This window comes from Henckelia pumila, chromosome 2 (genome assembly GCF_033568475.1).
Source record: "Henckelia pumila isolate YLH828 chromosome 2, ASM3356847v2, whole genome shotgun sequence".
In the NCBI taxonomy this organism is placed as follows: Eukaryota; Viridiplantae; Streptophyta; class Magnoliopsida; order Lamiales; family Gesneriaceae; genus Henckelia; species Henckelia pumila.
The window spans coordinates 23,219,374-23,235,611 of NC_133121.1; the positions used below are offsets into that span (position 1 = coordinate 23,219,374).

Below are 16,238 nucleotides of genomic sequence, written 5' to 3' on the forward strand. Positions count from 1 at the left end.
GCTTTATCCAATGAGGAAACAAGTTTGAATCCATATTTTTAATCATTTTCAGGGTCACCTTATTTTCATTTTGAAATTTCATTAGTTTACAAGGGCCCAATGGACAAGAATGGGCTGATTAATGACATATGGATCACGCTTGCGAAGACAAATTTCTTTCCACACTAAACAGTGCCAAGTCCTCAAGAGGCACACAAATCTAAAGCCCACATAAAATATCATAGAAGAAACATTCATATGACACCGACGATAACAAAAAAAAATTCAAAAAAGATCATTTTTTCCAAAAATGTCAACTTTTCGAGCAAACAAACAAAGAATGATAAGTAGTAGTCAAATAAGACTTGCATGAGAAACGCATACCCGTGGTAGGCACATGATGACATGCCAGATTATGCTCAGTAGGAATGCAATTGAATATGGCTCATCAAATGAAAATTTTTTCATTTTTGGGGCGTGGATCTTAAGATTCTAAAATTTGTTCCGCAAAGATTGAAGGTGGTATTTCGAGCAGTTAGAAGGGATATTAAAAAATCACATCTCAATTTGATACCCTTAATTTCACTATGTATTTTCTTTTGTTATCACATTTTCAATATCTAAAATTGTTGCCACCATTGGATTAATGTTAATATTCAGGATCTCCTCAACCTCATATCTTGGTAAAAACATTTCTCCAAAATAATACACCCTCTTACTTCGTACAATTTCTTACTACAAATATATCGATACTTGTTTCTTTATTCGAGTCACGATATTTGATTTATGTTAAAAAGAATATTTTTCATGTTACGTACTAAAATTTTTAATAATTTTTTATCATCTATAATAAAATATTAAATTTATTCTCAAAATTTGATATTTCATAGTTTAAATCAAGCTTTATTAAGAGAATAAAAAATATTTGTCAATTTAATTTTACAAAAAAAGAAATGATAGAATTTAAAAAATTTTGGTTTACCAATATTTTGTTAAATTTTTTGATAGAGTAAAAATATGTAAAAGTGAGATTTTTGAAATTTTATATCATTTTTTTTTTACTGAATCTCTACCAAAATATTAAATTTAAAAATACTTAGATGGTGTTTTTAAACTCTAAAAAATAAGTGATTATGTATTTTTTAACAAATTTGTAAAGAAAAAAAAATTATAATCACTTATTTTTGGAATTTGCAAACACTACCTTATTTACATAGACACACACTAAATTTCAAAATTAACTCCATATTTTTTGTTTTATATTTTGAAATTTTTTATATTACTACAAATTTTATAGATAATATTTTAATTTAATATCACAATTTCTTAGCATTGATAGTTCTTTTATAAGTTTTAGGATCGAAGATCTGTTTAAAGAGGGGGTGAATAAACAATTTATAACATTTATATAACTCTTTAGCATAATCAAGCTCTCATCAAGTAATAAATTTGGTTTATTGTGAAAAAAAAACATTGAAGCTTCTATCTCTATACAAGCCATACACCCCAAAGAGATCTTCATAATTAAGCTTATCAAAATCATCATATGGAAATTTAAACTTCTGACATAATATTCTATAATGCTAATTCATTCTTCACAAAACACTAACAATCCACTACTCAAAACATATTTTCAAATCAATCTAGACAATGTCACCTATTATCAGAACATATCAAAGTAATATAAAAACATATAAATAAAACTCATTAAGCTAAACAAAATAATATAACATATCAATCTTTGATGGCATTAGTTGTTGCAATCTCCAAAAAAATAAAAAAGTTTTTTTCCCCCAAAGCCGCCTTTTATGACGAGGGTTAGGCGTACTCCTACCCGTTTAATAAATAAAAATGTAAATACAAGAGAGGGGGACAATGCCAAAATCTCTCAAGAAATTACAAGATGAAGATGCCAAAATTAAGAAACAATAGACTTAACTCTAATATAAAGTAGACCAGATTTATCTAGTCTACAAATCCCTTTAAGCTTCCCATAAATATCTGTCGGGTGCAATATGGCCGATCCCAAATCCAAGCCGAGGTTGGCTAATTCATTCGCCGCTCCATTAGCTTTCCTATAAATATGCGATTTCCGAACCTCAGAATCCAGAAGAATAGTTTGAATCTTATTCACAATCCCTGTGAGTTCGCAAGAAGAAAAATCCGCATTCAAAATAGCTAGAGCTGCCAAAAAATCCACTTCAAGACAAAGGGAAAACAAATTATACAACTTGCAAACATGCAGACCCCTTAAAATAGCTAGAAGTTCTGCTCTCATATTAGAACCAATCCCAATATAATCGTGGAAAGCAACAATCGTCAGCCCATGATGATCCCGGATAATGCCTCCAATGCCAGATTGTCATCTCACTTTAGAATATCCATCGGTATTCAGTTTGAAAAAACGATCTCCGGAGCCAACAATCATACTAAACGAATGGTATTAGATCTCGATATTGCAGAGTTCAGACCCATTGACATAGCCACGTCCTCAAAACCAGTCCAGTGACTCACCTTCAGCAAGCCTGCACTTCTAATAGAAAGAATAAAGTCATTAATATGCAGAATAATCCTAGCCGAGTGAATTCTGGTACCCTTATGCTTGTGTTCATTTCTAGCCTTTCATAGAAACCAGATAATAAAAAACGGAATTAGTTCCCTGATATGGCCAATCTGACTCCAACCATTCGAACCCTTTCAATTAGCGAAGAAAAGAAAATTTTGAACTCGGAAGAGCCGACCAAAATATTGCCGCACACCAATTGCAGGGACACACTCAAAAAATAGATGATCAAAAGACTCTTGGTTGCAACATCCTTGGCAAATCGAAGCCAAATAAATTCCCCTTTCCTGAAGGATATCATCAACCGGAATTCTTTTAAAGAACCACCTCCAGCAAAAAATATAAATAGTTGGTTTAAAGTTTAAACAACTTAGACCAGCATCTTTTTAACCAATCTAATTCAATGTGTCGGTATCGAACCAACTCCCAGGCAGATTTAACATAAAATCTACCAATAAGAGTTGGCTTCCAAACTGCAACATCTTTCGAAATAGGATGAATGGGTACATCCATAATCCGGTATGCAATATGAGGAGGAACCACCAATAGCAGTCGAGCCAGATTCCATTTGTGATCCTCCAAAAACCATTCAACGTGTCTGGAAGAATTCCCTTGAATAATAGTCAGAGAAGAAATAGGACCATCCGGAAACCAAGAGTCAAACCAGAAGCTAAGCAGACCCTCTCCAATCCTCCAACCAATCTCCTGTTCAGCCCTGCCCTTAATTTTCATCATCTGACGCCATATTGGAGAGATATTCGGCTTAGTCTGAACAGCTACCGGAGGATCAAATTTATAGTATCTTGTCACCAAGAATTTACTCCATAGAGAATCGACAGACCTGAACCAAAACCAGAGTTTAAAAGAAAAGGTCGTCAAGGAGTCCTTTAGTCTCCGAATACCTAAACCCCTTCAGAAACTGGAAGACAAATATTCTTCCAAGAAACCTAATGAATTTTCCTATTTCCCTCCTTAGCTCCTTGTAAGAATTTTGCACATAACATATCGAATCTATGCAAAATAGTCCCCGGAGGCTGCATAACCTGGAAAAGATATATAAGCATGGAGCAAAGGACATTTTTGATAAGCACCAACCTACTACCAAAAGACAAAAGCTGCGTATCCCATCCTTGCAGTTTCTTAGTAGCGCTAGAGATAATAGGCAAAAAGTAAAAACTCTTTTTTGGGCCGATAAAGAGAGGATCATCTAAATATTTAATAGGAAGAGAACCCTCTCCAAAGCCAGTGATCTCAAGATACTTCCCCTTCTTCTGAGGTGGACAGTTACTGACAGTAAGTACCACACTCTTCGCATTTCTAATGAGCTGATCGGAACACTGTTCATAATGAAATAAAAATTTCCGAATTATCTTGATCCCTGAAATAGAGCCATTAGCAAAAATAATAAGATCATCCACATATGCCAAATGAGATATTCTGAAAGGACAGCCCGTACTGATATGAAGCGTCCTATGCCGAGCAAATAAATTGTCCAATCCCCTAGACAAATATTCAACAGCAATTATGAACATAGTAGGAGAGATCGGATCCCCTTGCATGAGACCTATTTTCGAATGAAAGAAGCCCGAGAGAGAACCATTAACCATAACAGAGAACCAGCAGTTGTTAACACATTGAAGGATAACTTGGCAAAATCCCTCTAAAAAACCAAAATCCCGCAGCATCTGATATAAGAAATCCCACTGAACCTTATCATAATCTTTCGCCATATCCAATTCAACATAATATTTCCCCCACTCGTTTGATGATTTAAATGATGAACCATCTCCTGAGCAAGAAGAATATTATCAGATATAACATGACCAGCAACAAAACCACCCTGGGACAGGGATATGATTTTTGGCAATAACTGATTCAGCCAAAGAGTAATTAGCTTAGTAATGATTTTATTACTAACATTACATAAGCTAATTGGTCTAAAATCAGACCATATCTCAGCTTCAAAAATCTTAGGAATTAAAATAAGAGAGGTTGTTGTGATGCTCCTAGGTAAAGAGGTGCTTGACCAAAATTCTCTGGCTGCATCAATAACATCTGCTTTCACAATCTCCCAGTAGTTTCTATAAAACCTAGCTGAAAACCTATCAGGACCAGCAATACTATCTAGATGAAATTCTTTCTCAGATAACGGTTCTAACAAAAAACGATTATCCTCCTCTGTAATCAACACCGAGATGTTATCAAACTTAGGCTCAGAAAGAACTAAAGGTTCCCCAGTCAACAAACTCTAAAAAACCAAACTGCAGACTCTGAAATTTGAGAAGGACTATCCAGGGCAGTCCCATCATCCCAAATCCGGTAGATTTTATTCCGAACTTGACGCCGATTTGTTGGATACTGGCGGTCAGATCAATCACGATTGATACCCGGTGCAGCGGAAGTTTAAAAATTTTATCATGGAACAATTCCATGGTGTGGGTATCAACCATTCAACGATTAAATTATTGTGTGTGTAAAATTCAAATAACAATTAATTAAATTTTACCTTCAATCTCGAAGCGAGATTATTGGACACCACACAGATTTCTCTGCGCTTCTTGTATCTCCCAGGAACTGATGAACTCCTTCAATCAGGTCCACGAATGGGGTTTAAATCCCTCTGATAGATTGCACTAGAAAATCTATCAGAAGTTTTCTGCGAAGAGATTAAACGAATCTGATTCGTTATTCCTGACTGCAATTCAAAATCACAGACCGAAATTTTCTCTGACAGAGTGGGAGTGTTCGGCCGAAACTTTATGAGAGAGGGGCTAGGGTTCGAAATTTTTTGCTCTCAAAAATAATGACCTGTTGTGTGTAATTTCTGTACTGCAATAACTTATTTATAATGCAGGCCACTAACACCTTAGGGCCCATTAGTCATAAGCTAGGGCCCGACAAGCAAAGCCCGCACGTTCAGAAATTAATATTAAATTCATCGTGACTCCGATTGATGAACCGATTTCACCAATGTGCATAGAAACCATTTCTGCACATTTTAAAGTCAAAATAAATTTTCCTGAATCCGAATTCAGTGGTTTCCAAAAATGTCCATCCCTATGTCATTTTAGAAAATCCTACTCCCTTACTCTTATTTAAGAAGTCCAACTTCTTAGTTCATTAAATTTAACTCTTTAAATTTAACTATCTCAACGGGGATTAAAACTCCATTACACTGTGTGACCCTCAATGGTTCAGGGATACAGCTAGCCGTGGGCTCACAACTCCTTGTGACTCGGAACAACACTTTCCGACTTGCCCAACGAATCAAGGTAAAGCGCCTAGCAACATCGCCCCATGATTCCCTAGGTATCACTGATAGTGCCTACAAGAACCAGTAGATTTTGGTTAGCGTACAGTACGGTCCCTTCATCCAAATATCCCGATCGAATCAACAACCATTGGTATATCGAGAGTCGCTCAAGATTCGATAACTATGCAATACATCTTGAAGATCAAATTAGTGACATCGCATGTGCTACTAAGAAACCATTTCTTAAATCACATCAAGTACTCTGGCCAGAGATTTGTCACACTAATATCTCCTCAGATCGCATAGGATATCCACACTCGCAAGTATGTGGTGAATCCTTGACAACAATGCATTGACTCCTATATGTGTCGTAACTGTACCCAATCTCGACACCTGATGACCCCCATAGAGTCGGTAAACGAGTCAAAGCACAACACTAGCATATAGAGTCTCCATGATGTTTCAAGTCGTAAGGACTAATGGTGTACAACCAAAACCGCGGACTTTATCCACTCGATAAGTGATAACCACTTGGAAAGTCCGGATAGGGTAGTTCGATTATTCATCCTATGAATATCCATTTGCATGCTTCGAACATCTCCATGTTCCCTACCAATGAAACGTGGTATTCCGCATCGCAAATGCTAGTCTAAAACTCGAGCGATCCTTATCCTTATTATCGGACGGCTCAATCGACTAGGAACGGTTTTAGAATATACAGTGACTATAAGATGTATTTCATGATAGACATCCCCATGTTCTACCACATCTTACATACACTATAGTATATTCAAGGTCTTTATCAAAACAACAATAGTATATCACAATATAACAATATGAAGTAATATAAAGTCATTGCCATTAATAAAAGTGTAAATAATATTAAACAAAAGATTGTTTATACAAAGAGTCATCAAAACCCATAGCCACACAGTTGGCTCACTGGGCACCTACTCTTACAATCTCCCACTTGCCCTATAGCCAACTAGTCATACTACGTAGACCCATTGCTTCGCGATGTTTGTCAAACAATGGTCCTGGCAAGGGCTTAGTAAGCGGATCAGCGATATTGTCTGCAGAGGCCACTCGTTCGACAATGATGTCTCCTCTTTCCACAATCTCCCGGATTATGTGGTATTTCCTCAGTACGTGTTTGGATCTTTGATGAGACCTTGGTTCCTTTGCTTGAGCAACGGCACCCGTGTTGTCACAGTACACCGGGACTGGACCAACAAATTCAGGAATGACGCCCAACTCTTGGACGAACTTCCTCATCCAAACGGCCTCTTTAGCAGCAGCTGATGCTGCAATGTATTCAGCCTCAGTGGTGGAATCCGCTGTGGTGTCCTGCTTGGAACTCTTCCAAGAGACAGCACCGCCATTGAGCATGAACACAAATCCAGAGGTTGACTTCGAGTCATCCACATCACTTTGGAAGCTAGAGTCGGTATAGCCTTCCAATTTGAGTTCTCGTCCTCCATAAACCATGAACATATTCTTAGTCCTTCGTAAGTACTTAAGAATGTCCTTCACGGCTTTCCAATGCATTTGACCAGGATTAGACTGATATCTGCTCGTGACACTCAGAGCAAATGCTACATCCGGTCTGGTAGATATCATCCCATACATGATACTACCTATAGCTGACGCATATGGTACATGTGTCATATTCTCTATCTCTGCATCAGTCTTGGGACACATAGACTTGGATAGAGAAACTCCATGACACATGGGTAGATGTCCTCTTTTGGACCCATCCATTGAAAACCGTTTCAATATGGTATCGATGTAGGTTGATTGAGTGAGTCCTATCATTCTCTTAGACCTATCTCTATAGATCTGTATCCCAAGAATGTAGGATGCCTCTCCCAAATCCTTCATCGAAAATCTACCCGATAACCATATCTTTGTTGACTGCAACATCCCTACATCATTCCCAATGAGTAGGATGTCATCAACATAAAGTACTAAGAATGTCACCACATCCTTAACTACTTTCTTGTACACGCAAGGTTCCTCCGGGTTCTTGATGAAACCAAAATCTTTTATTGTTTCATCAAATTTCTGGTTCCAACTTCTTGATGCTTGTTTTAGACCATAAATTGATCTCTGAAGCTTGCATACCTTATGCTCGCTTCCCATGGATGTGTACCCCTCAGGCTGCTTCATATAGATTTCTTCCTTAATGTCTCCATTAAGAAAAGCAGTCTTCACATCCATTTGTCATATCTCATAGTCATACCATGCAGCTATGGCAATCAGGATTCTTATGGACTTGAACATTGCAACTGGTGAAAAGGTTTCATCATAGTCAACTCCTTGCCTTTGAGTATAACCTTTCGCCACCAATCGCGCCTTGTAGGTCAATACCTTACCATCAGGCCCAAGCTTTCTCTTGTAGATCCATTTACACCCTATTGGAACAATTCCATCGGGAGGATCTACTAAAGACCAAACTTGGTTTGTATGCATCGAATCCAATTCTGACTGCATAGCTTCAAGCCATAAATTCGAATCCGCATCAGAAATTGCTTCCTTGAAGTTTCTTGGATCACATCCAATGTCGGGTTCATCTTGATCCCCTTCAAGAAGAAGACCATATCGAACTGGAGGTCTAGAAGTCCTTTCGGATCTTCTAGGTGCAGGCGTGTCCAGCAATGGTTCCTGAGGTGTAGGATCGTTATTTTGTATTTCGGGTTCTTCTCGAACTTCTTCGAGTTCCATCATCTCGCCTTTCTTATCCAATAAGAACTCCTTCTCCAAGAAGGTGGCATTCCTAGAAACAAACACCTTTGTTTCAGCAGGATAATAGAAATAATATCCGATTGAGTTCTTCGGATACCCCACAAAATAACATAAGCTGGATCGACTATCCAACTTGTCTCCCACTGTCTGCTTCACGTAAGCAGGACATCCCCAAATCCTCAAGTACGAATACTTAGGAGCTTTGCCATTCCATAACTCGTATGGTGTCTTGTCCACAGCTTTAGTGTGGACGTTGTTCAACAACAATACCGCCGTTTCAAGCGCATAGCCCCAAAACGAAGGTGGAAGCTCAGTGAAGCTCATCATAGATCGAACCATGTCCAACAAGGTTCGATTATGACGCTCCGATACACCATTAAGCTGTGGTGTCATAGGAGGAGTCCACTGAGAGAGAATCCCATTCTCTTTTAGATAGTCTAAAAACTCGGTACTCAAGTATTCTCCACCTCGATCCGATCGAAGTGCTTTAATACTTTTACCTAGTTTGTTTTCTACTTCAGCCCTGAATTCTTTGAACTTTTCAAATGCTTCAGACTTATATTTCATTAAATATAAATACCCATACTTTGAATAATCATCAGTAAAGGTAATGAAGTAGGTGTGGCCATGTTGAGTCCCTACTCTAAATGGACCACAAACATCTGTATGGATCAAATCCAACAGATTCTGACTACGCTCAGGTTTCCCCTTAAAAGGAGATTTAGTCATTTTTCCTTTTAGGCAGGATTCACAAGTAGGTAGAGAGTTAATATCAGACATATCAAACATGCCCTCTCCCACTAGCTTGTTCATCCTCCTTGAGGAAATATGACCTAGCCTAGCATGCCAAAGGTTCGCCGGGTTTTGACTATCGATTTTCCTTTTGTTTGTTGTCGCCGGTTTATCAATATAATTTATTGGAACGTCTTTTAGTTTTAAGTTGTATAGATCGTTTTCAAGTTGTCCATTTCCAATTAAACATTCATTCTTGTAAATATTGCAAATCCCATTCACAAAATTGCAAGAATAACCATCTCTATCAAGCATAGAAATAGAAATAATGTTTTTAATTAAATCTGGCACAAATAAAACATCTCTTAACAATAATTTAAAACCGTTCTGCAAATTCAAACAAACATCTCCAATGGCCGTAGCTTCAACTCTGGAACCATTCCCGAGCCTCAGCTGGGTCTCACCCATTCTAAGCCTGCGACTTCTTGTCATCACCTGCAAATCATTGCAAATGTGAGATCCACATCCGGTATCCAATACCCAAGAAGTTGTATTAAGTGACATGTTTATTTCAATATAGAACATACCCTTTGCAGTTCCCAACTGCTCAAGATATTCCTTGCAGTTGCGCTTCCAATGACCCGGCTTCTTGCAGTAATGGCAAACATCCTTGGATTTTCCATTGTTTGAAGCCTTTGTCTTTTGCTTCTTCTCGGGCTCGACTTTCTTGGGTGGGGCAGAACGTTTCTTGCCCTTCATACTTGGCCCCTTCTTAGCAGAAGATGAGGAGCCCACCAAGAAAGCTGGCTTATCCTTCTTAAGTGTGGATTCATATGTAACGAGCATATTGACCATCTCTTCAAGGGTGGCCTCTATCTTGTTCATATTAAAATTTATCACAAATCCATCAAATGAAGAAGGAAGAGACAGAAGCAATAAATCCACATTGAGTTCATGTTCCAACACCAAATCTAGGGTCGCCAACTTCTGTATGAGCCAAATCACTCGTACCCCATGATCACGGACCGAAGTCCCTTCACGCATGCGACACGTCATTAGCTCCTTAACAGTAGCGAACCTTTCAGCCCTCGATTGAGCCCCAAAAAGTTCCTTGAGTTGAGCGTGAATGTCAGCAGCATTCACGGTGTCCTCAAATCGCCTCTGGAGTTCATCAGACATCGAGGCTTGCATATAGCATTTGGTCTTGATGTCATGGTCACACCATGCATCAAGTTTGGCCAATTCCTCCGGACTTATGTCAGCTGGTGCTTCCTTCGGAGGTGCTTTCTCTAACACGTAGAGCATTTTCTCCGAAGTTAAGACAATCTTCAACTTCCGGAACCATTCCGTATAGTTGGCGCCAGTCAACTTGTTTTGTTCGAGGATCGAGAATAATGGATTTCGCGAATTCATTGTATGAAATACTGAAAAGAAAAACAGACATATATCAATGATTGTTTAACAATTTACTAAGACATAAAATAGGCGAATTTAATTTTATGAATCTCACTCCCACTATTTTAACGATTTCACCACCCTCTAGTGAAAACGGGAAACTTTTTCCTTAGTGAGAACATGGAGTCCAATTGACAAACTTATGGTCCCGAATAATATCAGCCAACCATAATTCTCAAAAGGTAGAGCCCAATTGCTTCCAAAGCAACCCCCATGTGTTTACCTCATGTCCAATAAGGGCCCAATAATATGACGCCGTTTAAAGTGACATGTCAAGATGACCCATCAATATTAAGTTGTGATGGACGGTCGCCATGTGGATCCCCCAATAATATGAGCCGATCCCATGGGAGTTCCACCCAACTTACAACATTTGTCGATCCAATGTACAGCTTTCCGACGGACGGGCCCCCCAATAATATGAGCCGGACCGTATCCGCGGGTAGCATCACATACATTGACCGTTGATGGAAGGTGGGAACATTTAAACAAATTTAAATTTCCTTTATTTATCTTGATATAAATTTTAAATCATATTTAAAATGAGGGATTTTTAATTATAAAAATATTTGTCTCATCATATTCATTTTATTGCATGCTTGCCGGATTCACGCAATTTATGTCTAAACATGCATACAATCATAATATCAAATATTATATAGGATGATCGATTCCATTTCTAATTGACCCGTGGTTGCCAATCACGGGTCTTAGTCCAATCCTAGGTAATATGCAGTATGCAATGCAATCCTATTACATGTGCTTCCAATTTACATTTCTTCAGTCTTTATTGTCTGCTGGGCCCACCATCTTCAAATCTTGATCTCCCACTAAATCTAATGCATTTACAATAAATAACAATGACAAGTAGGGGATACATTTTTAGGGGTGGGAACGGGCTATAAACCAAGCCCACTTTTATTACATATGACATTCATATCGGGCCATAAACCAGGCCCATTAATAAAACCAACAACAATAAAAACAAAATGTAAATTCCTAACATACACCTACAAAATTGGTCATGGCAATCGATCATCCTTATCCAATAACATTTAATTCAAAATTAATTTATTGGATAACATGCAGTGGCAATTCAAATTTAAACAAGATAAAATCATATTTTATATATAAAATCTCATTTCACATATAAAATCATATTTTATCTCTATATCAAATAAAATCATATTTTATCTATAAAATCCAATTTTACAAATAAAATCATATTTTACTCAATATATCATAAGATCATATCTTATCATCAATTGTACCAAAATAATTGATTTCAAAATTCAATTTACGGATAAAACATTAAAATTTTCCAAAAATTCAAATTTATCCAAAATCAATTTTAAAATTTACGGACTCGAACAATTCGATCCGAAATCTCGTGAACCAATCAAAAACAATTTTTGACCGGACCAAAAATAAAATTTTATCACATTAAAATTAATTTTAATTTTTCCCGCGGGCCGCCAGGGACACTCCCGGGCCGGCCCGCACCCGGGGCGCGGGCCGGGGGCAGCCCGGCTGCCCCCTTAGGGCAGCGACTCTCGCTGCCCTGGCGGCGCCTGGTGCCGCCGCTGGGCGGCGCCGTGCGTCGCCCTGGGCGGCGCTGTGCGCCGCCCTGGGCAGCGCCAAGCGCAGCCCTGCGCAGCGCCCAGCGCTGCGCTGGGCAGCGCACAGCGCTGCCCTGGGCGGTGCCGTGCGCCCCCTTTGGGCGGCGACGGTCGCCGCCCTGGGCGGCGCCGTGCGCCCCCTTTGGGCGGCGCCGTGCGCCTCCCCCGGGGGCAGCGACCATCGCCGCCCCCTCCGGGCAGCGATCCAATCGCTGCCCGGGTTTTGCCCCGAAAAAAAAAATTTTATTTAAAAATATTTATTTTGTTTCAAAAACCGAGACTCAAAAATTTTGTACAATTGATTAATTCAATCGTTTGATCTGAGCAACCTGGCTCTGATACCACTGTTGGATACTGGCGGTCAGATCAATCACGATTGATACCCGGTGCAGCGGAAGTTTAAAAATTTTATCATGAAACAATTCCATGGTGTGGGTATCAACCATTCAACGATTAAATTATTGTGTGTGTAAAATTCAAATAACAATTAATTAAATTTTACCTTCAATCTCGAAGCGAGATTATTGGACACCACACAGATTTCTCTGCGCTTCTTGTATCTCCCAGGAACTGATGAACTCCTTCAATCAGGTCCACGAATGGGGTTTAAATCCCTCTGATAGATTGCACTATAAAATCTATCAGAAGTTTTCTGCGAAGAGATTAAACGAATCTGATTCGTTATTCCTGACTGCAATTCAAAATCACAGACCGAAATTTTCTCTGACAGAGTGGGAGTGTTCGGCCGAAACTTTATGAGAGAGGGGCTAGGGTTCGAAATTTTTTGCTCTAAAAAATAATGACCTGTTGTGTGTAATTTCTGTACTGTAATAACTTATTTATAATGCAGGCCACTAACACCTTAGGGCCCATTAGTCATAAGCTAGGGCCCGACAAGCAAAGCCCGCACGTTCAGAAATTAATATTAAATTCATCGTGACTCCGATTGATGAACCGATTTCACCAATGTGCACAGAAACCATTTCTGCACATTTTAAAGTCAAAATAAATTTTCCTGAATCCGAATTCAGTGGTTTCCAAAAATGTCCATCCCTATGTCATTTTAGGAAATCCTACTCCCTTACTCTTATTTAAGAAGTCCAACTTCTTAGTTCATTAAATTTAACTCTTTAAATTTAACTATCTCAACGGGGATTAAAACTCCATTACACTGTGTGACCCTCAATGGTTCAGGGATACAGCTAGCCGTGGGCTCACAACTCCTTGTGACTCGGAACAACACTTTCCGACTTGCCCAACGAATCAAGGTAAAGCGCCTAGCAACATCGCCCCATGATTCCCTAGGTATCACTGATAGTGCCTACAAGAACCAGTAGATTTTGGTTAGCGTACAGTACGGTCCCTTCATCCAAATATCCCGATCGAATCAACAACCATTGGTATATCGAGAGTCGCTCAAGATTCGATAACTATGCAATACATCTTGAAGATCAAATTAGTGACATCGCATGTGCTACTAAGAAACCATTTCTTAAATCACATCAAGTACTCTGGCCAGAGATTTGTCACACTAATATCTCCTCAGATCGCATAGGATATCCACACTCGCAAGTATGTGGTGAATCCTTGACAACAATGCATTGACTCCTATATGTGTCGTAACTGTACCCAATCTCGACACCTGATGACCCCCATAGAGTCGGTAAACGAGTCAAAGCACAGCACTAGCATATAGAGTCTCCATGATGTTTCAAGTCGTAAGGACTAATGGTGTACAACCAAAACCGCGGACTTTATCCACTCGATAAGTGATAACCACTTGGAAAGTCCGGATAGGGTAGTTCGATTATTCATCCTATGAATATCCATTTGCATGCTTCGAACATCTCCATGTTCCCTACCAATGAAACGTGGTACTCCGCATCGCAAATGCTAGTCTCAAACTCGAGCGATCCTTATCCTTATTATCGGACGGCTCAATCGACTAGGAACGGTTTTAGAATATACAGTGACTATAAGATGTATTTCATGATAGACATCCCCATGTTCTACCACATCTTACATACACTATAGTATATTCAAGGTCTTTATCAAAACAACAATAGTATATCACAATATAACAATATGAAGTAATATAAAGTCATTGCCATTAATAAAAGTGTAAATAATATTAAACAAAATATTGTTTATACAAAGAGTCATCAAAACCCATAGCCACACAGTTGGCTCACTGGGCACCTACTCTTACACGATTAACCATATTATGAAAAAGAACAGTATTCTTCTCACCCTTCATGATCCATTTGGCAGATGATTTTTTATTCCAGAAATCTTCCTCCATATACAAGCCCAAAGCAAGATTAGCAAGAGCCAGGGAAAGGGCTGTTCGATTCTCTTTAAAAGGAGTATCATCAAATTTGACCTGAGCTTGAGAAGCTTTTTGATCAAGAGCCTTAACTTTTTCATGTACGTTACCAAATACATTTTTGTTCCACCATTTAAGATTATTCTTAAGCCTCTTCAATTTAAAAACCAATCTGCTAAGATCATTATCTGGGCAAGGATTATTCCAGTTCAACATCACAGTTTGCATAAACCTCTTTTGAGAAAACCACATATTCTGAAACCGAAAGGACACTGACTGTCTGGGAAAGAAAGGGGCTGAAATCTGAAGGGGACAATGATCATAAGACCCTCGATGAAGATCTTCCACCCTGAAAGAATTAAAGTACTCCACCCAATTAGAAGAAAGGAGGACCCTATCCAAATGCTTCCAAATACTATTGTTAGTCCAAGTGAACTTTGAACCAACGAAACCAGCATCAGATAGCCCCGTTGAAGTAATAAAATCAAAAAAATCAGCCATAGCACCTGGACAATTGACAACACCACGACTCCACAAGAATGTTCTGCCGGATCAACAATAACATTAAAATCTCCTCCAAAAATTGAAAGGCAACCATCCCGAGGAATACAATCCAAAAGGCCTTCCCAAAGATCCCGCCTCTCTGTTCTATTACATTTAGCATAGACCACAGAAAAATAAATATCAATTGAAAAAAGGCCAGAAAATATATTTACTTGGAGAAATTGCTCATGATCCACCGCCACAGAGACCGAAACTTGATGAGAGAAATATATCCATATTTTGCTGCTACAATTAGAGATAACCTTCGAAAAACCAAACTTTTTAAAGCTCCATTCTTGATCTAACTATCGCTTAACAGCTGAAAAAAGAAGTAAGTTAAACTCCTTCAGAAACTTAATACGTCTCTGAGCTGCTTTATTTCCAATCCCACGAACATTCCAAAAAATTTCGTTCAACATTGAGAAATATTGGAAGGCTGGGACGAATCAAGCTTACTAACAATTTCCCTTGTCTCTGTCGGAGGCAATTTATTCCTTTTATGAGGACGACCCCGCCCCTCTTCATAGATTTATCAGCAGAATTATTTATCATATCAGCGAAAACATTTTCTGTGATCGTGATGGCAAGCTCAGTCCTTTTCCCTACTGTAAAACCGTCGGCCAAATCTCGTAAGTCAACATGGGCAGCCACCTCCTCAACCGTGACTTCATTACAACTGTAAAAACCCGAAACTTGGTGTGCAAGACTACACTAATATGGAAGGATCTCTCAAATTATGCAAAGTATACTCTTACCTTTTTCCAAGATCTGATGATCGAAATTTTTTGGACACAAATCAATGTAATTTCAGCAATTAAATCAAGGAATATTAAGCTGCAAATTTTATTTTCTTGCTGCACAAAATCAAAGAGGTTTTTGTTCCTTTTAATCGGCTACTTTTTCGTCTCCTATTTAAACACAAGAAGCCATCTCTTTCATCCCTACTTTTTCTATCCAATTTTACCTAGACAAGCAAGAAAATCGAAGCAAGAATTCTGTCAACATTTAGCCATATTCACGTGA

General features: G+C 38.6%; 1 protein-coding gene across 1 annotated transcript; it reads right to left on the minus strand.

Annotated features, from left to right (window-relative positions):
- Window positions 1–1,897: 1,897 nt before the first annotated feature.
- Window positions 1,898–15,173, minus strand: LOC140877374 (uncharacterized). The gene is made up of 8 exons (XM_073280908.1): window positions 14,556–15,173; window positions 4,457–4,790; window positions 3,638–4,331; window positions 3,445–3,585; window positions 2,995–3,383; window positions 2,664–2,869; window positions 2,494–2,512; window positions 1,898–2,178 (listed from the first exon to the last, which is right to left on the minus strand). Exons 1-8 carry the CDS (start codon window positions 15,171–15,173, stop codon window positions 1,898–1,900), a joined length of 2,682 nt encoding a protein of 893 aa, XP_073137009.1.
- Between the last annotated feature and the right edge of the window lie 1,065 nt (window positions 15,174–16,238).